This window comes from Macrobrachium nipponense, chromosome 24 (genome assembly GCF_015104395.2).
Source record: "Macrobrachium nipponense isolate FS-2020 chromosome 24, ASM1510439v2, whole genome shotgun sequence".
Lineage (NCBI taxonomy): Eukaryota > Metazoa > Arthropoda > Malacostraca > Decapoda > Palaemonidae > Macrobrachium > Macrobrachium nipponense.
Window position 1 is genome coordinate 77,057,411 of NC_061091.1, and position 23,736 is coordinate 77,081,146.

The 23,736-nt window shown below is 36.7% G+C and overlaps 1 protein-coding gene across 27 annotated transcripts in view; it reads right to left on the bottom strand.

The window, feature by feature from the left end:
• Nucleotides 1-23,736, bottom strand: part of LOC135205817 (zinc finger and BTB domain-containing protein 7C-like) — a 220,728-nt gene that overhangs the window by 76,850 nt on the left and 120,142 nt on the right. The window contains exons 6-7 of one of the 27 annotated variants that reach the window (XM_064237013.1): nt 16,928-17,269; nt 13,343-13,470 (exon numbers count right to left, since the gene is read on the bottom strand). The exons of 20 other annotated variants lie outside the window; for them this stretch is intronic. In XM_064237013.1, coding sequence (XP_064093083.1) covers nt 16,931-17,269 — 339 coding nt within the window. In that variant the 3' untranslated portion in view covers nt 13,343-13,470; nt 16,928-16,930. Of the gene's footprint in view, nt 1-3,739; nt 4,359-6,646; nt 7,008-9,314; nt 10,448-12,295; nt 13,471-16,927; nt 17,270-19,078; nt 19,913-22,453; nt 23,306-23,736 lie in introns of those variants that run through there. 6 more of the 27 variants (XM_064237006.1, XM_064237004.1, XM_064236976.1 and 3 more) reach the window with 6 other exon arrangements.

The following is a 23,736-nucleotide window of genomic DNA, read 5'->3' on the forward strand; positions in this document are numbered from 1 at the left end:
ATAAATGCTTATTCCTGCTAACACCTCCAGGAAAGAGAGCTCAGGTATGAAATACGTAGTATATATGCTCTAGACAGAGAATGAATAAAATTCTGAAGACTTCAAAATCTTTATGTATATTTTACAAGCACCATGTTTCATACATATATTGCTGCTTTAGAAAGGACATGAATAACTGTTATCCACTTTAAAAAACTACAAATACTTACAATGAAAGCTAATACAATTTCTTTGCAAAGAGAAAGATTTTACATAATTCTTTAAGTAAATCAAACTTATTTGATACTACTACATCAGTAGTATTTACAATGAATGTCTACTCCATTCTTTCCAGGCAATACTGACAACTGTACAGAGATTTTCAAAACTGGTAAAAAAAAGCATGTGGAAAGTAAAACAAAAAGCAAAGCTAATACAAGCAAACCTTCAAACAACACATCCACACTACCTTTGCTAAGCATTGCTTTCATTCAGTTTATGATTCTGAGTGTTAGACAGTACCCTAGGCAACTACAGTACAACTTGACATCTGGAGAACATTTTTCTTAGTTCAGGGTATCTACGTATTACATACATCCAACTTCTCACACAATTTATACCTCCAAGTTCTGATTTTTTTTAATCCATGGAAATATATATTATCCATTTAATCATTCCACATCCTTAAGAGTTTGAAAATCTCAATTCATCATGTGCTACCAAAAACTTTACTGAGGACTGGAATCCTTAGTTCCTTGAAGGTGCCATGATGTCATATTGCCCAGTACCTTGAAACCTTTAGTTCCCATAAATATAAAACTAGGGAACTATTTCTCCTCAGAGTTAATATAAAACTAGGGAACTATTTCTCCTCAGTTTTGTGGCTGCTGTAGATATCCCTTATATTTTAAGATATTGCAATGCTACTGAAACAAGCTCTTATACCACAGGTTATCAAGATATAAACCGTAGTTCTTGCACTACTGTTTATTCTTTTTCATTAGTCTCTTTATGTTTCCATCTTCACTAAGCACATATGAAACATTTCAAAACAACAGTTGGAAAGTAAGTATGGAGCTTTCAGAAGGGGGGGGGGGAGAGGCAGAAATCTGATATGTTTTCCCCTCATTTTAATAATTTCGGTTAATGGCAATCCGGTTTTATGGCTTGTTTGGTGCCATAAAATCGTCATAACGGGCCAAGTTTCGGTTATCGGCACTATAAGGTGCCGACAATAGAGTTATGGTGCCATAACATAACTAACAAGAGGCACCATTAACTGGTTATTGGCGTCATAAATTACCTAATTTTGGTTAATGGTGGTTTTCGGTTATCAGAACCCCACCAATAACCGAGGACTGCCTGTACATTGTATGGCACTAACTGATAAAACTGGCATTCTGTAACTACATAAGCAGCTCTCAATCTGCAGCAATTTACTTTTGAAGCATGACAACGTATCCAGCATTAAAACAAGTGTAAAATCTTTGTTCATAAAATTTACAGCTGCCGTTCATTTGGTCTATATAGTGAAAGCATGTGGATATTTGTTGGTTACCACACTGTCATACAGAAGCCCGAGTTAAGAATGTTATTAAAGTCAAGCCCTACTTATTTGCAGTCTTATCAGTGAATTATTTGCAAAAAATACTGTAATTCCTCGATTTTTTGTCAAGAAATATTCATTAATTACTTTATGTATTTCCTTATTTTCATAACTAAATAAATTTTTTATGATAAAAAAATTATTGACTAATTTTTTAATAGTAACATTAAAGTGTAAACAGGAAACTATCAATAAAATGTCTATTTTTCAAAGCATAATAAATATTAAGGTATTATCTTCCCAGTGTTCCCCAATGTACAACTGTCATGTTTAAGATAACTTTGAAATGATGTTAAAATGTTTTAGATGATAGTTTAAGGTATATTGTGTGTAGGATGCACAGTATACATTTGTTGTTTGAACTATTAAAATAAGCAGTTGTAATTTTTAGAGGGGATTCTGTTTTTTAACTATTTAAATATAGCCATTTATAAGCATTTTTAGAGGTGGATGTCAAGTAGGCAGTCCCAGGTTATCAGAGGAGGTTCTGTTTCAACGGTGTGACGATAACCGAAAATCGATGTTATTGGCACCGACAAGTGGAAATCGGTGTATATCGGTGCTAGACAAGCCCCGTAAAACCAGATCACTGATGACAGGGGACTGTCTGTACTATTCGCAGATTTTAACTATTCTTGGATGCTTGTGGTTCCTACCACCCCCCACCCCCCAAATATCAGGGGTTGAATGTAGTGGCCTACTATGTGAGACTAGCATCACCTCTTCATAGGTGCTACCAGATCATACAAATCCATTACATCAGCCTACCTCATAGTAATCAAGTTTTATGTTGGTTACGTATTCATAAAATAATCTCTATGTACGGCATAGCCAAACATTAGAAAGACACAGGTAGAAGTTATAGAAACATTACTGAAAGACGTGTTACTCTGCGCTATGATAATCACCACTGCTGAAGCCAGAGTAATGCATTACAAATAAATGGATTAAGTGCAGTATGGAAAAACATGATTTCATAGGATAGTGAATAGGTTTAAAACTTCAAAATGCTTTCAAACTATAAAGACTAACACACTGAACTATTATAACCATAATATGACAAATTTTCTATGACAATTTGTATTTTTCATAGCTACAAACCTGAGGTCTTAACAATAGGATAATTTCAAGCGCCTAGCTGGATCCAGTTAATCGCAGATGAAAGCAAGGAATCTGCTGAGATCTGGCAACGCGTGCGTATATCGGGTGAAGAGTGGTCAAGGGATTTAGTTGCACCACACAGTCATCCAGACCTTCATTGTTGCTTGGCCGAACAAGGTCACCAAACTTGTTTACTAAAAGAGAACAAGCTTTCCAAATTTTTGAAATACTGTATGTCAGTCAACTCAATTTCTTAAAGACTATTATGTTAACCGCTTTCCCTTTGACAAATGGCTGCTAAATGTCATATTTCATCAAACAGATATCACTGTCAACACCTTCATTAATGAGCCAAACAAAAGCTTCTTTCAGTTTTCTTCTGAAGACTGAAAAAGAAGCCCACAAAATCACTGTGTATAACGTGTTTACTTATAAGTATTTACATTTTATTTTACTCAACACTCGAGTACTTTCAGGCCCTATCTGTGGCCCTTTTTCAAGAGATGTGTAGACTGTCAGCCTGGGTCAGGCCCAGCAGTCTTCTGGCCTTGACCCAGGCTGACAATCTACACATCTCTTGAAAAAGGGTTACAGATAGGGCCTGAAAGTACTCAAGTGTTGAGTAAAATAAAATGTAAATATATAAGTAAACACGTATTACAAAAAACGGTTTCTTGTTTCCGACCATCCCATCAATGACTCTTCAGTAACTAAAGTTAGAACATTAAGGGACTTTTTTCACTCAGTCTTTACTTATATCAGACTGGCTGTAATAAGGGAGAAGATAGAACAGTGTAACTGAATAACAAGAAAACAGCTTACAAAACTTTCATTCTCTTTAGTACTGAGCTGAGCTCTTTTAAGATTATGTAGTTATATGTACACAGCCTCATCTTTCTAAAGTTTCATCATGCAAAAGCTTATTGTTGTAACAGGAACATAACTGATAGTTAAAACTTCATACAAACTACTGTCTGAAATGTTTGATACTTTATTACGGTATATTTACCCTAACATAAGTAAAAATGAGTTACAGCACCTTCACTCTACCTAATTAAATTTATTTTCATTGATGATGCAGTGAAGCACTCCCAAAATTGATTAACTCATAAAATGAAATGGCTACCACAAAATCATAATTTATTACAAATGTTACAAAGACTAATAACCACATTCTGATTCAAAAGTAAAAGCCGGTACACTTTCACGCACTGCCTAACATTTACCTATGCTATTTACAATATCCTGGTACTAATTCTTCTTTAAAACAATAACACCAACAAGCACACTTCTTTCTTCTAAATCACTTTCATCACTGATGTTGAAACATATGGATTTTTAAGGAATCGGTGCGAGAGGACCTGTATGGGCAGTGGGGGCAAAAATAAGGCTTTTCTCCAGTGTGAGTTCTGATGTGCTTCTTCAAATTTTCCTTTGTGGCACAGCTGTAAGAACAATGCGTGCAGGAAAAGGGTCGCTCCCCTGTGTGGCAGCGGATGTGTCTTTTCATGTGGGTTATGACAGAAGTAGAATACTGGCAGATGGGACACTGGTGAATCTTCACAGATGATGAAGGGGTAAGGGAGTTGTCAGAGCTTGACCTATAAGCATAGGTTCCTCCAGCGACCTTGTCATTCTGCCACACATTCCCACCGTCCATCAGTCCGCCCACCTGTTGATTGATGTCCTTCTTACTACAAGTCAAAACAACAATGACAAAACACCAACATCAAATTAACTGTCATTCTGATCACAGTAAAAGTTAATACTGTACATAAAACCTACTATTACAGGAAGTCCCCTGTTTGACTGCAATTAAAAGCCTAACGTGCAAATTATTGCTACGTTCTACTATTCAGCATAAGCAAGCATTCAAATGTAACACGCCAAAAGGCTATTCACTTGCTAAATAAGCTCCCAGAAAGTAGTGTCAATACATAAAAGTGAAAAAAAATTAGTAATGTACAGAAACAATTTTTAAGTAATAGCAAAATTAAATTTTAAATAAGAAACCAGTAAAAGGTGGTCAAACAGGATGATGAGAGATCCATAAAATTCATATGTAAATGGATGAAAGGTTACGAATGAAACTACAGATAAGAGAAACAAAACTAGTATAGGTAAGAAGTCTGGTTAGCAGAGCTTGATACTAAACTTTCAAATGTCTAAACACCTGAACAATCACACAAACAGAATACAGGAAGAAGGTACTAGTCTAAATGGATGAACCATTGACGTTTCCAAAAAAAGTTAAGACGCGAGCATTTCAAACCATGAGGGAGGTTATTGTAAGTGCTTTAAAGATGTCAGATGAAGAGCTACTTTTGTACATATCACCACTTTCAAGTAAAAAACTACAGCATTCCTTTTCTGTCAAGACGATTAGAAATGCTGTTGACTGCACCAACATCTCCTACAATGCATAACACTAGTGAAAATGAAGAATGAGGTTTAAAATAGAGAACTTGAGTATGTGCTAATCCATATACCTCTACTGCTGAGAATGAGTACTTTCTCTTACCATTAGAAGAAACTAAGGAAGTCAGCTTCTAAGAGATTATAGAAAGCGCAATCAATCACTCTCACTCCTGGGGCTTTTGGGCTTCACCATGCCCCACTGCCCCTTGAGGCAGAGACATGAACCCCCACACTCAACCCTTTCTTTATCTGAACTCGAGACCAAGATAATGCTTCAAATTATACGGTTGAATGAGGCTGTTTCCAGCTTAGATTGATGATTCTAATTGTAGTACCTGATAAAAACTGTCTTGAGGTGTTACTGAATAACTATAACGTACAAACTTCATGTACATTACTCTCTTAGTGGGCTTGTGAGGAGTACAAAGTCTACAAACTATTCCTGTGAGGACAAAGGAGCAATATTCTGACTATGTACTAGAAAAAAACACTTTGCTAAACCACTCTTTATGGAGTAGCAAACTGCACTTGCTTTAGCTCTTCCAGAAATACAAGAATGAAACCAGGAGATCTTGATAAAGGCTGCACATAATACTTGTGGCCTACACAAAATATTCAACAACTGAGATCCCATTCATTTATCAAACCTTGTTGTATATGGTTCAAACAGGAGACGAATGTGACGAAATACAGGTATGCAATCAGATTCTGGTAACTATGGGTATATGCAACGGAGTTTTTTTTTTTTTCTTTCCACACTCTCCTCTCTCTCTCTCTCTCTCTCTCTCTCTCTCTCTCTCTCTCTCTCTCTCTCTCTCTCTCTCTCTCTCTCTCTCTCTCTCTCTCTCTCTCTCTCTCTCTCTCTCTCTCTCTCTCTCTCTCTCTCTCTCTCTCTCTCTCTCTCTCTCTCTCTCTCTCTCACTATTTGGTATTACTCTTCAAAAGAAATCCCAGTAAGTACAATTAAATTTGACGAACAGATATAGTTCCTTACAACTCCTTGACAGTCAACTGAGGAACTTTCTGCAGTGTTAAACCTTACCAAAACTAATTTTTAGTATGCACTAATGAAGTTAGTGATATTTCTCTTTCAAAAAAGAGATCCATCTTTCTTCAACAACTATCAAATGGCAGTAGAACACCTCATGCCCACAAACTCTACATTTCTAAATTTATTACATGAATTTATAAATCACTGCAATATTCTTAGACAATTACTTTAAGCTATTACAAAGCTTACTGTTAAATTACAACACTTGTAAAAAAACAATAGCACAGTACCATGAAGCTGATTCCATAGTAATAATTTCAATATTATAACCCTCACTGTAACCTTGGGCATTCCTTCTTATGGTACGCAAAACACAAATATGTATACACATCCCATCAGTCTCTTGATTATTACATTTTTCAGCAGCATGTGTGGCATAGCATAAGGAATGTGTTAATCTGAAGTTAATATTCTTGAAAAAGAAAAGCACGGCAAGATATCTTAACAATAAAGCCTGATATTGTTAGGATGTAAAGCTACCATGCAATTACCTTATTTCTGATGTGTCCACATGTGAGTTTTTAAGCTGCTCTTGTGAGCTGTTCGGTAAGAACAAACTGAACAGGCAAAAGGCTTCTCCCCAGTGTGGGTTCTGATATGTGATTTGAGGTTTTCCTTTTGGGCAGCCCGGAAGGGGCAGTGGGGGCACACAAAAGGCTTCTCTCCAGTGTGGGTTCGAATGTGATTTGCTAAATTGGTGGAACTTGAAGCAATATAGCCACAGAAGTGACACTGGTGAACTTTACTGGTTGGACAAATGCTGAAGTTTAGTGCAGACGGTGGGTCTTCGTGAACAGTGCGGCGGCCTCTGCTCCAGCTATTTCTCACTCGAGGACTTGGTGGCACGATAACCTGTAGAGCAGTGATCATCAGCCGTTTGTTAGGGACTTTTCAAAGATCAATTCTTAAGACCCAACCAGACACTATTTAAAAAAAAAATTATTCTTTACACTAAAAACTTCATAAAGAAACTTATCAACCATTCCAGCTCAATACTGAACACAGTCACACTAGTATTTTACTCCCAATACTGTGGAATGAAAATATCATTATCTGACTATTCATTCATAAGTAATAGCAGTCACATAAATATCGCAAGACTCAAGAAGTATAAAAAGGTAATTCCCACCAGTCTTTAAACTGTAACTACATGTTACATAAAGTATTTATTGACTGATGTTTCCAGCTGTCCTGTCTAAGTCTAAAAGTCTAATGGATCTAAAATAATAATAATGCCTAAACTTCTGTCAATTACTCCATCCCTTTACTCGCCTGCATTTTGCTTCTACATAGTAATCTTACTGCATCCAAACAGCCCTTTACATGGTAAAACTCTAGATATAAATTCAAATTCAATTACTGATGAATGAAAAAAATGCAAAAATTAAACTGTGTAAAATAATATCAATACTAAATTATTACCTGACATCATTACGACTGTTATTAGTACTTGTAGTCTTACGAGAAGACAATTAATCTGAATAGACAATTTCCACAGAGTAGAATGAATGCCCAGAGAGAAAAAGAACTGAGGACGAAATGAAAGCACTATAAAACTGGAGCACAATCCTGGGAGCATGAAACTGTGTATTGAAGCAACGAAGCTCTAAAATGTATGTAACAGAATCATAAGCATTACAGATGCATGTGCAGTAAAAAATATATTTTCTGTGGATCCTACAATGATGAGCTTGAAATATTCAGGACACTAGCATATAAGGCATCTATCTGATTAACGAGGTTGGGTTAAAGGAAAGAAAACTGAGAAGTTGGGAACAGAATAGAAAAAATGGAGCGTGGTTAAAAATATGCTTATTCAAACAGACTGTAAAAAAGTAAGCTTTACAATTATGTACTGTGTTAGAAAATGGCAACCCACACTTGGAGCAAATTCATCATTTAGACAAAGGTCTATGGATCTTGGGCTGTTGCTGCTAACCAGAAAAGTGAAACAGATCAAACCACGTCGCACTTTTAATTATAGATAATGGCTGCCTTTTAAACAATAACCAAACTTCCCAGTAGTGAGAGAGATCATTTCTAAGCAACAAAATAAAAACTTGTGTGTTCACTTCAGAAGAATTTTCCTCGCTCACCCGACATACAAGCATCATAGAATGAAATTGGTTTTAGATTTCACTGACCTGAGAAGATCAGTGAAATGGCTACATTGAAATTCATGGTTTTTACTTAGTGTGAAAACACGATTCACCCAAAGCAGAGATTTCCAGTTGTAGCGAAAGCATGATGGGATAAAATAAATGCCAGATTAATAATAATGCTTAAACTTTATTTTTAAAGGACTAATTATGTACAGAGTATAAATTCACAAAATAACACAACACACAAAACTTGTTTACCATCAGAGTTATGACATTTGCAGGATGTTTCACACTGCCTTAAACATCCAACAAAATGTTTATATCAAGGGGAAAAAAGTTGGAAATAAAAAAAATTAGTATTTCCATTTCACAACTGCCATACTACTGATCTATGCTGACAGGAGAGTTCACTAATGTACATACTACATTGAGGCCAGGAACTACATTCAAATACTGTACAGGCAGTTCATCTTAAAGGCGGCATCAGTTAACAGCAATCTGGTTTTAAAGTGTTTGTCTAGCGATGCCGTTAAATATATTTTAGGCGTTGGCAAGTGGTTTATTGATGTCGGTAAGTGGTCTATCGCCTCACATCTCCGGTTGGCGGCACTCATCCAGGGACGGAACCTCCCCTTAACAAGGGACTGCCTGTACGTACTACAAGGCAACTTTTCCTGTGCACTATCAACAAATATAAAACAAACACCTGAGCCAAACATGTTATGCATGACAACAGAGCTATAATTTTCATGGCTGTTAATGATATAAATTAATTAGAGGTACATAACACAAAGTAGCGTCCTAAAATCATTATGTAATACGTACTGTAATTTCCAGTTTTCTTTTCGTGCATACCCAATAGTTATACAGGAAGAAAGCAATCATTTCAACAAATGATAATACTTTTACAAAATATTTCTACACCATAGCAAAATACAATGAGAACAGAAAAAGGCAAAGAAAATTTATTTAAACTACTGACAAATGAGGATGTGAAACCTGAAAAATGCTATGAGGGCATTCCTGTATTTTGATCAACTTAACTGAGGGCATTCCTGTATTTTGCTCAACTTAACTGGAGCAATCATGAATAAATTATTTATGAAACTCTTGGTGGATTTTGCAGCATAACCAACTTGCTTCATGCAGCACACAAATTGCAAGAAAGAATACATTAATGGAACCACCAGCATTCCACAGCTGCAAGTTGCAATTATAACAACTTCCAAACAGTAACAACCACTAGAATCCACTTTATTCATGTTCTGAAGTTAATTCAGAAGTTCACTACCTGAGGATTAGAGCAATTCAATACTGCAAGCTACGTTATATTCAAACAAGGTCAAAGATGGGTCAACAGCACTTCAAATTACACTGACCTGCTAAAACAGTGTTTTCCTGTCTAGACACAGAGGAGAATATTTTCGTTCTGATTATCTATTCCTAATCATTTTTAACTGACTAATAATAAAAATCCAGAACTTGAAAAAAATCAAAACCCTGACATAATCCCACTTTGGATACAAAATAATTTTTCAAATACTGTTTAACTAAACATCTCTTATTGCAAAATAACTTTTAAACTTGGCTACTTCTAAATAAATAGTCAATGACCTCCCAATTATATTCTGTGTTATGTTAAAAAGCAAATGATCAACTAACTATCAAGAACATGAAATGCAACGTAACGGAGTACGTAATGCTTGCACCTTACTTACGGTGTGACCACATGTGACTATTCAGTGTGCTCTTTTGAGCTGATCTATAAGGGCAAAATGAGCAGGCAAAGGGCTTTTCACCTGTGTGGGTTCGAATGTGGTTCTGCAAGCTGCCCTTCTGGGAAAAACTTGATGGACAATAAGGGCAAAGATAAGGTTTCTCTCCAGTATGTGTACGAATATGGTTATTCAAGTTGGTTTTCATCACTGAGAAGTATGGACAGTAGGGACACTGATGCCATTTACCAGTCTGAGGTACTTCTGACCTACTTCCGACACCTCTCCCTCTCCTTCCGGGCATCCCAGTTCGTCCAGGCATTGCAATACTTTCTGCTAACACTGCGCTTCCATTGGCAGTAGTATCTGACAGCACAGCTCCTACCTCTTCTCCAACAGTAGAAAGTGCACCAGGAATTCCTCCTCTTGGATCTTTCCTCTGGGATGTTTGATCATCGGAGTCCACACCACCCACCTGGAGTAGATATTTGCCGTAACTATCACTTACAGATGGCTAATAATATTCCTTTAATAAATACTACTAAAAATCTCTTCTCTGAAGAGCACACCTGGAGAGCTATTGTGCTACGCTTATTTTAAAAGTTGGATGTTGAAAGTCAAACTTATTCACTGTAACAATAACTACCGTAATATTAACATTATTTCAAACAGTACCGTACATTGATTCTATAATTTTAAAATCATTAACAATGCATATCCGGAAATGCTTATGCTGCTGCTACAAGATCTACTACAGGTCACATATCAGAAGATGGTTCAGAGTGAGAAAGAGTAACTCTTAAGAGAAAGAAAACCAATTTTTCATTCACATTGCACCTCAAATTTCTGTCAACCCATTGATCTCATCTGTGTGGCAAAGCCATGGAACTCCATATAAAATTTATGTTTGTAAAGGTAAATGTTAATCTGCCACTGAAAACTGTAGGCATGTTCCTACACAACTTAAAATTCTGGATTCATACAATTCACACAGACATCTGAAGGTATCATTAAACCTGCACACCGCAGCTAGAAAGATTCAAAACCATACTATAATTTGTGGCTGACACTATACTTAAAAGCTGAAGCTAACGGAGCTATTTATTTCTCAAAGCCACAAATTGTAACAGGAATAGCATAGGAATTGTAAGAGGAATTTAAAAAAAAATTGGATAGCAATACGTAATCCAAAATAATTAGTTATCCTGAAGCTGTGTCCACTTTTGTCTTAAAACCGACAAAAACTAGCAAAGCACATCTCTCTCCATGCACAAGGAACACTTAATGGCAAGTAATTGCCTAAAAAGGCGGCTACATTTGAGGCTGGAAAACTACGTGGCTTGAAAGACATCCTGAACAGGTGACCAAAATTTACAGCTTCCCTCAAATGGGATTTGATATCAGACCTGAGGAGAAAAGGAAGTACCCTTATAATAGTATATCTGCCTAGTGACTGCCACATGCCTAGAAAAAGAGATCAAAGCCTGAGGGTGATGCTGTTTTGTTACATTTTTCATAAATTACTAATTACGCAAGGAAATAGTTCTCTTCATATATTATGCATACTGTGCAGAATGATCAAACACCAAAGCAATAACTACCACAAGTAGAATCTTACAATGAATATGACAGCTGACATTGCAATAAGAACATTTCTCTTAACAATGCTCTACCAGCATCCAGTACTTCAGTCAGGCCTCCAGATGATGTATGTAGATACTTTCAATTGACTTCTTTATACTTTCTAGTTATCACAATTTTGCAGCAATTTATATGAGAAAAAGTTTTTGCTTTTGTGACAACAGACCAAAACACAAAACAGCCAATAGCCAATTAATTACAATATTAATATGTTACATGCATAATGCAAATACAAGTTTTCTGTTATATAGTTATTCATAATTTGGTAAATTAATTGCCATTGATGATAAAGATATATGAAAACAAATACAGGCAGTCCCCAGTTATTGGTGGACTCGGTTAATGGGGATCCGGTTTTATGGCACTTGTCTTCGCGCAATAAAATCGGCGATTTATGGCGCCATTGACAGATTAAGTTTCGGTTATCGGCTCCATAAGGTGCCGATAATAGAGTTATGGCACCATAACATACCTAACAGAGGCGCCATTAACCAGTTAACGGTGCCATAAATCACCGAGTTTTGGTTAATGGCGGTTTTCCCTGCCGAGAACGAACCCCCACCGATAATTGGGGACTGCCTGTACAGTAACAGCACTGTAGTACTGCTGTAAAAAGCAGCAGATTACTAAGGAAAGAAAAAACCACTATATAGTCTTCTACAATTATATTTCAAAGAACACAAGCAAGTAGTACAAACACTCCACCAATATGGCTAACAATAAATTTCACAGGAAAAAACCTAACAACATTTGTGCCACTTAAAATGTTCTGAACTAAACATAAGCTGTTATTGTGGTTTCGAATATGCTCACTCTTCCCTCTAATCCTTCCTACTACTTAAAATATCATTTCTTTATGAACTACTGACAGCCTATAGCTCCTCCCCGGCTATGAGAGAGAGAGAGAGAATGTATTACATGTTATGAGTGTACAAATTGTTAGGTCTTCAATTACTGTACAGTATTCCTCTGAACACATTACTGTATAAATCTAAATAGTAAACACACTTTACAATTACCAAGAGGATATCATTGTGTAATACTGTACTGATGTCATGTGGTTCCAGGCCAAGTAAATTGACATTTGACTTGTCTACAGTCTGTCCATGGGAAAGTTTCAGCAAATACCAACTGAGCAAGAAAGATTCCAGTAATTATAAATACCAAGTGCAGTAGTATCCATAATGATGAGCTAACTCAAGAAAACTAACATTAGAAAGAATAATGTACCATGCAAATTGAATGGTAAATCTTAAATACTTGGCAAAAGAAAAAGAATACGCACGAGTTAACCTTGTATGGTTAACACAACATAATAAGTGATATGAATACTGTATACTGCATGCATAATTAAGTCTTTAAAATTTGAAATAATGCAAGGTATCACTGTATTGTATCATTAACTAAATCACAAAAAACTGAAATGGTATTAATGCATCATGGCAAAATGAAAAGTTACAGGTCAAGCTATGAAGATTAGCAATGCTTGGAGTGATGGATAAGAATGTGACTTTTCAAATTACTGCGTTGTGTAGACCTATAGGAACAGTGTGGGCATGCATGTGGCTTTTCCCCAGTGTGAATGTAAACGTGTGACTGCAAGTTCCCCTTCTGGGAAAACCGTCTCGGGCAGTGAGGGCAGGAATAAGGTTTCTCTCCTGTGTGGATGCACATGTGGGCTTGAACGTTTGTGTTCTTGTTACTAACGTACTGGCAATACGGACAATGATAAACCTTGCCCGGAACGGAGGTAGAGGAAGAGGCGCCACTCTCTCTGTTGGTACCATTAGTACTAACGTCCATCCAACTGACACTCGTCTTCTTTGGTTCACGGCTGTAGCCAGCACCTCCTCCCACCTGTAGACAATTTTCTTACTTACTTTCATGGATACTCAACATTACACTAATACGTAATCCCTATTTCATCATAAATACATAATAGTAACAAGAGTACTACATACATTACTTCTAGATAACAACATTCAAAATAAAGTCCTAGGCATATGTTATAAACTGTTTGAAGCACTAAACTATCAGCGTAGAAAACAAAGTTTTTGGGGAACACTCAAGCATGCTAAAGTAAGGATAAACCCTGAACTGTGTAAAATAATTCTTTGATAAATATGAAAGTCTTAGAATGACTTCTAACATAAATTATGACATTTTACATGACTCCATACAAAATGCTGCCAACAAACTTCTTTATTGTAAAAAGGAATAAAGTGTAGTAATTAATAACCATGAAAATGAGTAGAATAAACATACTACATTCTATATATACTAAATGCTAAGCATTGTTTCAGTAGTTTTAAAATCTATCTCAGTTCTGGAAAACAGGGTTCACATTGTACAGAAATACAAAAAATCATCAACACCAGAAGCTGCTTTGAATTTTTACCAACATCTTGAAATACGTTACTCAGAAAGAGCGTATGTAAATCTCAGTTAATATGAACAGTATCTGTAAATTTCATCTATTCAGTGAACAGAAATGACTCCTTAACTCCAAACTGTGTAAAATATATATAACATAGAATACCACTCCACCCTCTCCACAGAATACTAGTGTCCAGATAAGCTTCCTTGGGGACAAATCCCCCACCCCACCCCCCAAACACCAAACACAAAATGTACCATTGATCGAAAACAACAATTGTAGACATTAGCCATAATTCTACTGGGGCAACCAACCAGGTACCTGAAAGACAGACTTGACCAACACTGTATGCTGATAATATACTCTCCACAAGAAAATCTACCACTGACCTAAAATACCAGCTAAAGCTGCTGGCCTGAGATCCCAAGACAACTAACCAGCATATCTCAGAGATGGAATGACAAACACTACATACTACAGATAGACACGCCACAAGAACAACTGGCTCCAGCATTCTGCTTCCTTCTTTGTTGAGGAAAATGAACTGGAACTTTTTAACACAAAGTTAGGGTTACATACTAGAGTTGAGAGTTTGAGCAGCGACTGCAAAGAGCGAGGAAATAATCTGTCCTGGGAGGAGGCTGTGGGTTCCTCAAGAGTTTAATATAATACACTGTGTCAAACACCCAATAGTTCTGAGACTCAGTGCTCCTCGTATGCCACAATGACAGTCAGCTTAAACTTGATATTCTTCAAGAAAGTGTCCTTAAATAACAAATGACCTGATTCCATGATGCATTACCATACTACTATAGTCTAATTGATGAAAAATCAGCCTAGTGTATCTGTAAGAAGTACATAGATATGTGCACTTGTCATACAGGTAGTTCCTAGTTATCAGTGGCATCAGTTATTGCGATCTGGTTTTATGGGCTTGTCCAGCACCAAAAATTGCCAAGCGGAAATGGGCTAATTTAGCGCATATTAGCACCGATACATACCTAACACCTATCGGTGCAAAAATCCGGTTAAAAAATTATCAGTGGTTTTCACTTATCATCAAGCCATCGCAATGGAACCCAAAATCCCCCTGTCACCCCTTACCCCAAATACCCAAGGACAGCCTGTATACAGAGGATATAAATCCATGGAAACAAGCTCTAAAAGTAACTGAAATGCTTAAACAACAAATGAAAAAATGAAGATACTCAAATAGGTCCTGAACTTATATACTACCGTGGAAATAAGTTACAGAGTTCCCCCACTTTTTCGCAGGGATATATAGGTTCCATACCTCACCGTGGAAATGCAAAACCCGCAGAAATGCAAAATCCCCCTCTCAAAATATTTACAGCTGCCAAATACCCTGTACCCCTAAACTTAAATGTTTATAACTACTTATCTTAACAGTACACTGCCTAATTTAAGAAGGAAAAAATCAATTTGTGATCATTTTAGAGATACGGTTCATTGAAAAATTCATGAATTGAGAAAGTTCCCAAGTAAAAGTGAAAGACATGTTCCACAAAAATCTGCGATAAAGTGAAGAGCTAAAAAGGGTGGGTCTACTACGACTTCAGGTGATTAATTCATTAAAATAAAAAGTATGAACGCAGCCCCCAGGTCTAACTTTGTCATATAGGAAGGACAGATTACAAATATTTCTGCCAAGTTAAAAGCCAAGAAAAAGATTGTTCCAAATGAAAGAATAATGTACATATGTCCTATACAGAAAATATTTCAGTGGGAAAATCGTCAATATTAAGAATTAACAATGTCACTGTTTTCTCACAGCTGTAATTGCACAACAGCAGTGAAAGGAGGTCAATTTGTGAAAAAAGAATGAGAAAAAGAGGGAATGACACGAAAGAAAGCTGAAGTGAGTTACGCAGGACGTAAACTATAAGCGAGGGTTTGGTTACCATCCTTACCCACAACTTGTCGAAAGCTACTAAGGCTTCAAAAGAAATTACTGATGATTCCAAAAATAATCTGAGAGAATGATCAGATATTAAGAGTCTGATGTTTTCATCTTATGGAATGCATACATATGATCCATGGAATATATGGGAGATTTCAAGCGTTCTGGAAAGAGAAATGAACAGCAGTTCTAAATTTCAATGGAAGCAAAATTCAGACAAATGAAAAAACTAATTGGAAAGGCTAGAAATGTCACTCCTATTGGGAAAAGACAACACTACAAGTGTGCTTCAAAGATAAAGGACAAATATTTGTATTGCAGATGAAGAAAAATAAAAGCTTGGACAAGTTCATCAGCAAACTCTTGTAAAAACCAATGAAGAATGTCATCATGCTCATAGGTTTTTCAAAATGATCATAGGTTTTTCAAAAAGTTGGGACATCAAAGGATCTTGTGTTTTGAAATGGCAGATGAGAGTGTTACAGAGGGCTGAATTACAGGATCAGGTGATCTAGAGTCATTCAAGAACAAGTTACAGGGAACACGTAACCACAAATTGTAACCTTCAAGTAAAAAACAAAAATTTACTTACAGTGCCACTAGATTGGAATATAAAGAAGAAATCCACTTCTGAATAAAAAGCTCTGGGTAAAGGAATATGGTTTGAGAAAATATGTCTTGTGCCCACTTATAAAAAGATTTTTAAAATGTACGTAAAGTATAAAAATCATACACTACATGATAAATGCAACTGCAGTTTCTCACAGCCAAGAATATTTTCTACCCAATGCCAACTACATTACATTTTATCACGACTAAATATATTATTATACTGTATAAAATACAAATTAGTGTTACTGCACCTGGATGTATACAGTAAGACTACACAACAATATCAAGTTGACTAAGTGCAACATTTCACAATAACAAAAATGTGTCTAACACTATACACAAATATAGCTTGGTTTTTGTTGCTGCCTGAACCCTACTTCATTACACTCAATACTCGTACTTACACATTACTTTGAGGAGTGATGTGAAAACATATGAATGTTGAGGTTGCCTTTCTCAGCAGATTTGTAAGGGCATTGAGAACAAACATAAGGTTTCTCTCCTGTATGAGTTCGGATGTGGCGTTTCAGACATTCTTTGGTGGTAGACGAATAGGAACAAAAGGAACATGCAAATGGCTTCTCTCCTGTATGGGTCCTAAGATGAGTGATGAGGTTGGTCGATTTTCTGCTACTGTAGGGACAGTAGGGGCACTGGTGAACCTTGAAGGAGTTAGCGAAGACCGTACCGCTTAGCGATGCCGTACTTCTGCCCAGCCTTTGAACGGCGCCATTACCCAATCCCACCTGCAGTGAGGATGTCTTACTTACTATTACTGTTCTGAGTTGTAAAACAGGGTTTGAAGTTTGAGACTAATTACAATCTGATTATTTAATTTTAGTACAGGCAGTCCCTGGTTATTGGCAGACTCAGTTAATGGCGATCCGGTTTTATGGCGTTTGTCTAGTGCCAAAAAACCGGCGATTAATGGCGCTATAACCCACATAACAAATGCGCCACTAACCAGAGACTGCCTGTACTAAATAACTCTTCTTTTGCCAATAAATAAATAAATAAAATAATAAGAAGGATGCAGTTACTTATTCCCCTGGAGGAATAATAATTTTGCTTTTGTTTCTTATACAAAATACCACAGCGAAAAACACAAAAAATATCAACAGCAAAGGGAAATACTGATTGACTGATTATGAAATTTAGGCCTTGAGGACCAAGCACCGGAACCAAAGGGCACCATGTAATTTTAGCCTTGAAAATATCTGTTGATCAAAATGGCTTCCATAAATGAAAGTTACTGAGAGAGAGAGAGAGAGAGAGAGAGAGAGAGAGAGAGAGAGAGAGAGAGAGAGAGAGAGAGAACAATCTAGTATTAGGGTTCAGAATCTTACTGAAGCCTCAAAACCAAAAATAACAAGAAATCTTCTTAAGTCATACAATCAGAGATGACCAGAACTACCCCACAGCACTGGGAACAGTTAACACCTAAAATGCATCAGATATGTACTGTACTACATAATTCTATACCAGCAAATAGTCTGAAAGTTCAAATGGATTCATTTATCAACAAAATGGTAGTATAATTTTAACGGCAACTGAAACTCCTACATTTTAAAACTACTTTGATATGAAGAAATGAATGTTGAATTTAGATGAAAAGCATGTCATGGTTATTTTCAGTGAAATCGTGAAATCTGCCCTTATTTACATACAATGTACTTGACACTAAATTTTACTTTACTGAAGGCTTGTAAAAATAATGTACTATATATTAAATGTCGAAAGTGTGTGAAAGGTCTTCTGTAAATATATAATGCAAACATGACAAATTTTTAATCAATTTGTATTTTTCATAACTACAAACCTTAGGTCTTTATGTAAGGGGAAAATCTCTAAGCACTGGCTGGATCAGGTCAAAAAAAAAAAGAACAAGGGTTGGTGACAGCAGGGTGATAGCCAATGGGGGAGAATAAACAGAGTCTGACCTCTATTTCCCCTTTTCTGCCGCTTGACGTATCAGTCGTCTCTTAACCACCTTCCTCGCAAGACGTACGCTACCCTATCTCGCATAGAAACCGGTATGTTATGCACTTCCTGTCCTATCTACACCTTGGCACTCTGCATTTTTGCTTTCTTTCTTTTTTTCCTTTGTGTGTGTGTGTGTGTAATTCTGAAACATTTGTGTTCCAACAAAGCTAACTTTATGTAGTACCCAATACAACTACAAGAAACACTTGGTAAGTACTACTACTACTACTTCAATGGGTATTTCAATAAATTTCTACATGAAACTTTAATTTTCAAAATCCCATTAGGTACTGACGTTTTGCTGTTGTCCTAATTAAAGGAACTGCAGTGCTTCCTAGCAATTTACTTTTGCTTACTTTTGTGTACCTACACAAGCAGCTTACAGATAACTGAAAAACACTGACGACTTCTATTCATAACACTTCTGTGAATTCTCAAGGAACAAATAATACCCTTCACAAATATTTTTTTTATTAGAACTACAATATTCAAACACAGATTAAAAATTCAACATGAGCATTCAGATCTGATAATGTCGTTTTAACAGACTGAATTTTAAAGCACACAACTTTCTAGTCTTTTAAATGTTTTCAAATGTAACTTTCACCAGACATTATTACTATTCTGAATAGGACACACTAGGTTTAACTATTAGACACTGTACAGCACTTCTGGCATAGGAGAAAAGTATAATCCATATAAACATAGTAATCTATGTAACAAAATAAGAAACTGAATCTGAACAAAAATGATAAGCTCTGAAACACTCTTCAGAACTATGAGACTGTACATTAAAACTGCTCCATTCTAAACAGTAACATTACTGTTCGGTTTTTTTATAACTATATATAACATTACTTTACTTGATTTCCCTTGCCACACAAAACTGAACAGCTACATACTATCAGTGAGGTAATTACTGACCTGTAGTTGAAAAAGCCAGAAAGATGATACATCCATCCAACATAACGTTTCTACAAAGGTACCTAAACATCGAATGAATGAAATAAAGGACCTGTGAAATTTGATTATATAACAGGAAGTCTTTTCTGTACAATACTACTGCATCACTTGTTGCTATGCCGTGAAACTAAATGTTTATTAAGTCTACCCTTCTCTGAAGACCTGTATGGGCAGTAGGGACAAACATATGGCTTTTCACCGGTGTGCGTCCGAATGTGCCTTGTGAGGCTTTCCTTTGTTGTAGTAGAATATGGGCAAGAGTCGCAGGCGAATGGCTTCTCTCCTGTGTGCGTTCTTAGATGCGTGATGAGGTTGGTAGTTATTCTGGTACTGTACGGGCAGTAGCGGCACACATGAAGCTTGAAGGAGTTCTGTAGCACAGGACTGTTGAAAGACGACGTACTTCTGCCAATCCTTTGACCAGCGCCGCTATCCAATAACACCTGCAGTGGAGTATGCTCAACTTACTATTTCTGTTATGAGTTATCACAAAAGGACTTAGCAAACAAAAAAATACATAATTTCTAGTTCTGTAACATACTACTGCAGTGCTTTTTACTGGAAAAGATAAAAGGTCAAAAACATAAGGGCTCAATCACCAACTCCCATTACTGTACTTTCACAGCAAAAATGCAATAAGAAATCTGTTGCATATTACCAGAATTTTCAACAATTAAACCAAGTGTGTCCACAATGGCAACTAACCTTGTTTGTTTGCTTGTTTGTTTGTCTGGTGCTTTTACGTTGCATGGAACCAGTGGTTATTCAGCAACGGGACCAACGGCTTTACGTGACTTCCAAACCACGTCGAGAGTGAACTTCTATCACCAGAAATACACATCTCTCACTCCTCAATGGAATGGCTGAGAATCAAACCCGCGACCACCGAGGTGGCATGCTAATACCATACCAACCACGCCGCTGAGGCGCTGCAACTAACCTTGCATCAACAGCTCTACAGAATGAGTGCAATCAAAACTACACCGCCGCATCACAACCAAACGAGAAAATAGCTAACAAATGTAACTGACAATAGTAATGTGATTCCTTTATATAATATATGTTCCAGGTGAACACCCTTCTAAACACATGCAAATCTGTCAAAGACTTCAGACTCTTAACAAGAGTGGATGGATGGTTTTGGCCCAAAATTTCACCCAGGCAAGGATTTGGCCAGAAATCCTGACAGGTGATAAGGCTAGTGAGAAGTGCAATACAGTGGTCCCCCAGTATTCGCAGGGGATGCATACCAGACAACCCGGCCCCCCCGTGAATAGTTAGAACCCGCTAATAGTTGGAACCCCTATAAAAATGCTTAAAACCTACTATTTTGGTACTTAAAACTCAAGAAAAACCACTAAAAATGTTTATACCTGGTTTTTTAAATCTTTTTCACAACAAGTGCATTTTATGATGAAATTGAAAAAAAAAAAACAGGAATTAATGGATATTTCTCATAGAAAAATACCGCGAATAGGCACTTTTTCCACGAATAATGTGGGGAAACGTTCCAGAGAGAAATCCGCGAATGTGTGAGTCCGTGAATCCGGAGAACGCAAATATGGGGGGTCCACTGTACTACTACTTTAAATAAAATGTTAGGATAATGAGATCCCCTTGCTAGAGCACTGCAGCAAACAACAAGGTTTAGTAAATCATTTACTAATATTTTATACAGCAATCTTGTTTACATTCTACAGGACAGGCAGTCTCGTTATCAGCAGGGATTCTGTTCTCAGTAGGGTGTTGATAAGTGAAAACCTCTATATATTAACCGAAAATCTGCAATTTATGCTGCTTATGGCACTGAGTCTCGGTTAACAACGCCTCTCTTAGGTACGTTATGGCACCATAACTCTATAAATGGCACCTTACGGCACCGATAACCAAAACTCGGGCCGTTACGGTGCTGTAAATCCTCTAGCGCCATAGAACCGGACTGCCATTAACCGAATCCACTGATAACCCTTCCTACTGTAATGCACCCATTAGTACTACCACCAAATTCTTTAAAATCAAATCCAGTCAAGTCCTGTTCCTTTAACCAAGATGTTTTAGTGATTTGTCCTGATATACCACTCTCTCTTGAGCCGTTCATACTGTGGAAAACCTCTACAAAAACTTTCACAATCAAGTTTTCTTATGGCCAGGCAGAAGGGTCAAATAAGTCGCCAAGCATCAAGAAAGGGAACCTAAACAAAAATAAAATGATTCAAAACTTAGTAACCATAAATGAGTAAATAGTCTCAGAATTTAAAAAAGTAGCAGTCACTTTTGAAGGAAAAATTTGCCAAATTACCTTAAAATGCTTCAGGCTTTCAAGAAACTTTTCTGATATAATAAACAATTACCTGATTTAATAAGATTGAGTTGGTTTCTCTTATGTTTTATTTATCAGGGGCACATAAAAACTTTAGCAATACATCACACTTTTCATTTCTCCACCTTTTCATCACCGGCATAAAATCAACAGCTGCAGCCACATAACAAAATGCTGTCGATGAAGTGTATAAAAGGGATTTTGACGAAGGAAAAATCTATTTCTGGGGAGAGACCTGTGTCGCCCGGTGAAAAGGATCCTGCTATCCACTTTTCTAGTATAAATAGGTTCTAAATATACCAGAGAAAAAAGCTAGCATGGTATGCTGAGGTTACTACCCTCGCGCGAGCACCCTAAGGGCGTCGGGTATAAAGTACAAGGCGAGTGGAAGCCACTATTCACAGGTCTGGATAGCAGGATCCTTTTTGCCGGCGAACACAGGTCGACCCACAAATGCTGCTTTAAATTAGAAATGAGTGAACTACCCCCATCAAATGCATCATAACTTCGTTCTGACAATCTAATACACTTTTAATTTTTATTTCTAGCAATTCTCTAGGAATAAATAAAACTTTCTTTACAGTTTACTGTTTAATGAGACTATAAAACAAAGAAAAAAAATTAATTGGTACAATTTTAACCAAATTACTGAGTTGAACATGTAAGTTTTAATACTATATGGTTGACATGTAGGCACAGAATCCCTAGATGAAAAACAGCACAGGAAGTTTGAACATTGTAGTTTTGAAAACCTATTCGTACAAAATGATAAACACTGGATAACTCAGATTCATGTGACAAAATTACAAAGAGTTGTGCTTTGTGATTCACAAAAAATACAGCAAGATGAGCACAGTAGTATATGTATAAATATTCCAATCTAAGTTACAGTATATATATATCAAAATAATGTTAAGGGATAATACTTCAATATACATGTATAGTAGTATATAGTACTATTACACTGGTTTAGGGCTTTCTAACTCGTTGCCACCAGCTAAAAAAAAAAGTGAATATAATCTTGATGTTCAGTAAAGCAATAAGACTAATATAATAATCTAGGGATAATTGGCAGCACTTGGTTAAGCCCAAGTATGGTACAGGTATCTACTAGTAAGTGAAACCCATGACAAAATCTTCAGAAAAACCAAGTTCCTTCCATGAAACCCAATCACTTAGAACCATGGCGGGAAAATAAATGTTTATTGAGTCTACCTTTCTCCGACGATCTATAAGGGCAGTGCGGGCATACGTAAGGCTTTTCCCCGGTATGAGTGCGGATATGTCTCGTAAGGCTTTCCTTGGTGGTGGTAGAATACGAACAGTAAGTACACGAAAAAGGCTTCTCTCCCGTGTGAGTCCTTAAATGGGTTACGAGGCTTCCCTTTTTCCTGCTAACATATGAACAGTACGGACACTGGTGGAACTTCAAGGCTTTTGGGAATAGTAGGTGGCTGCGCAGCACTGCTTCTTCGTTGCTGCCTTCCCTTTGACCAATGTTGCTGCCAAATACTACCTGCAGTGAAGGATGGCCAACTTATAATCACTGCTATAACATTTTCAGTTACATAGATGGATTAGGGCCTATGAAAAAGATGCCATAAGTGGATGGGTCTGTTGATGTTACTTAAACAGAATACTAAAAGATAGTCAGGAAATGACTCAAATATATGCATAGAAATTTTTTAAATTTATTTGATCTGGTTAAAAATCACAGCATCTGTAAACATAAAACTTATACTGCTGCACAGATTACCTTACTACGAAGTGAGCCTGAATAAAAATGCCCATAGCATACTTTGAACACATTCCCACATCAAGAGCATCAAATATGTAAAAACTTATGCTCAAGTCCCAAAGCCTAACAAAATATTGACTTTTACTACTGTAAACATTTCATTGAAAAAATTATCATACAAGTCAGGCTTCTAATGACCACACTTTAGC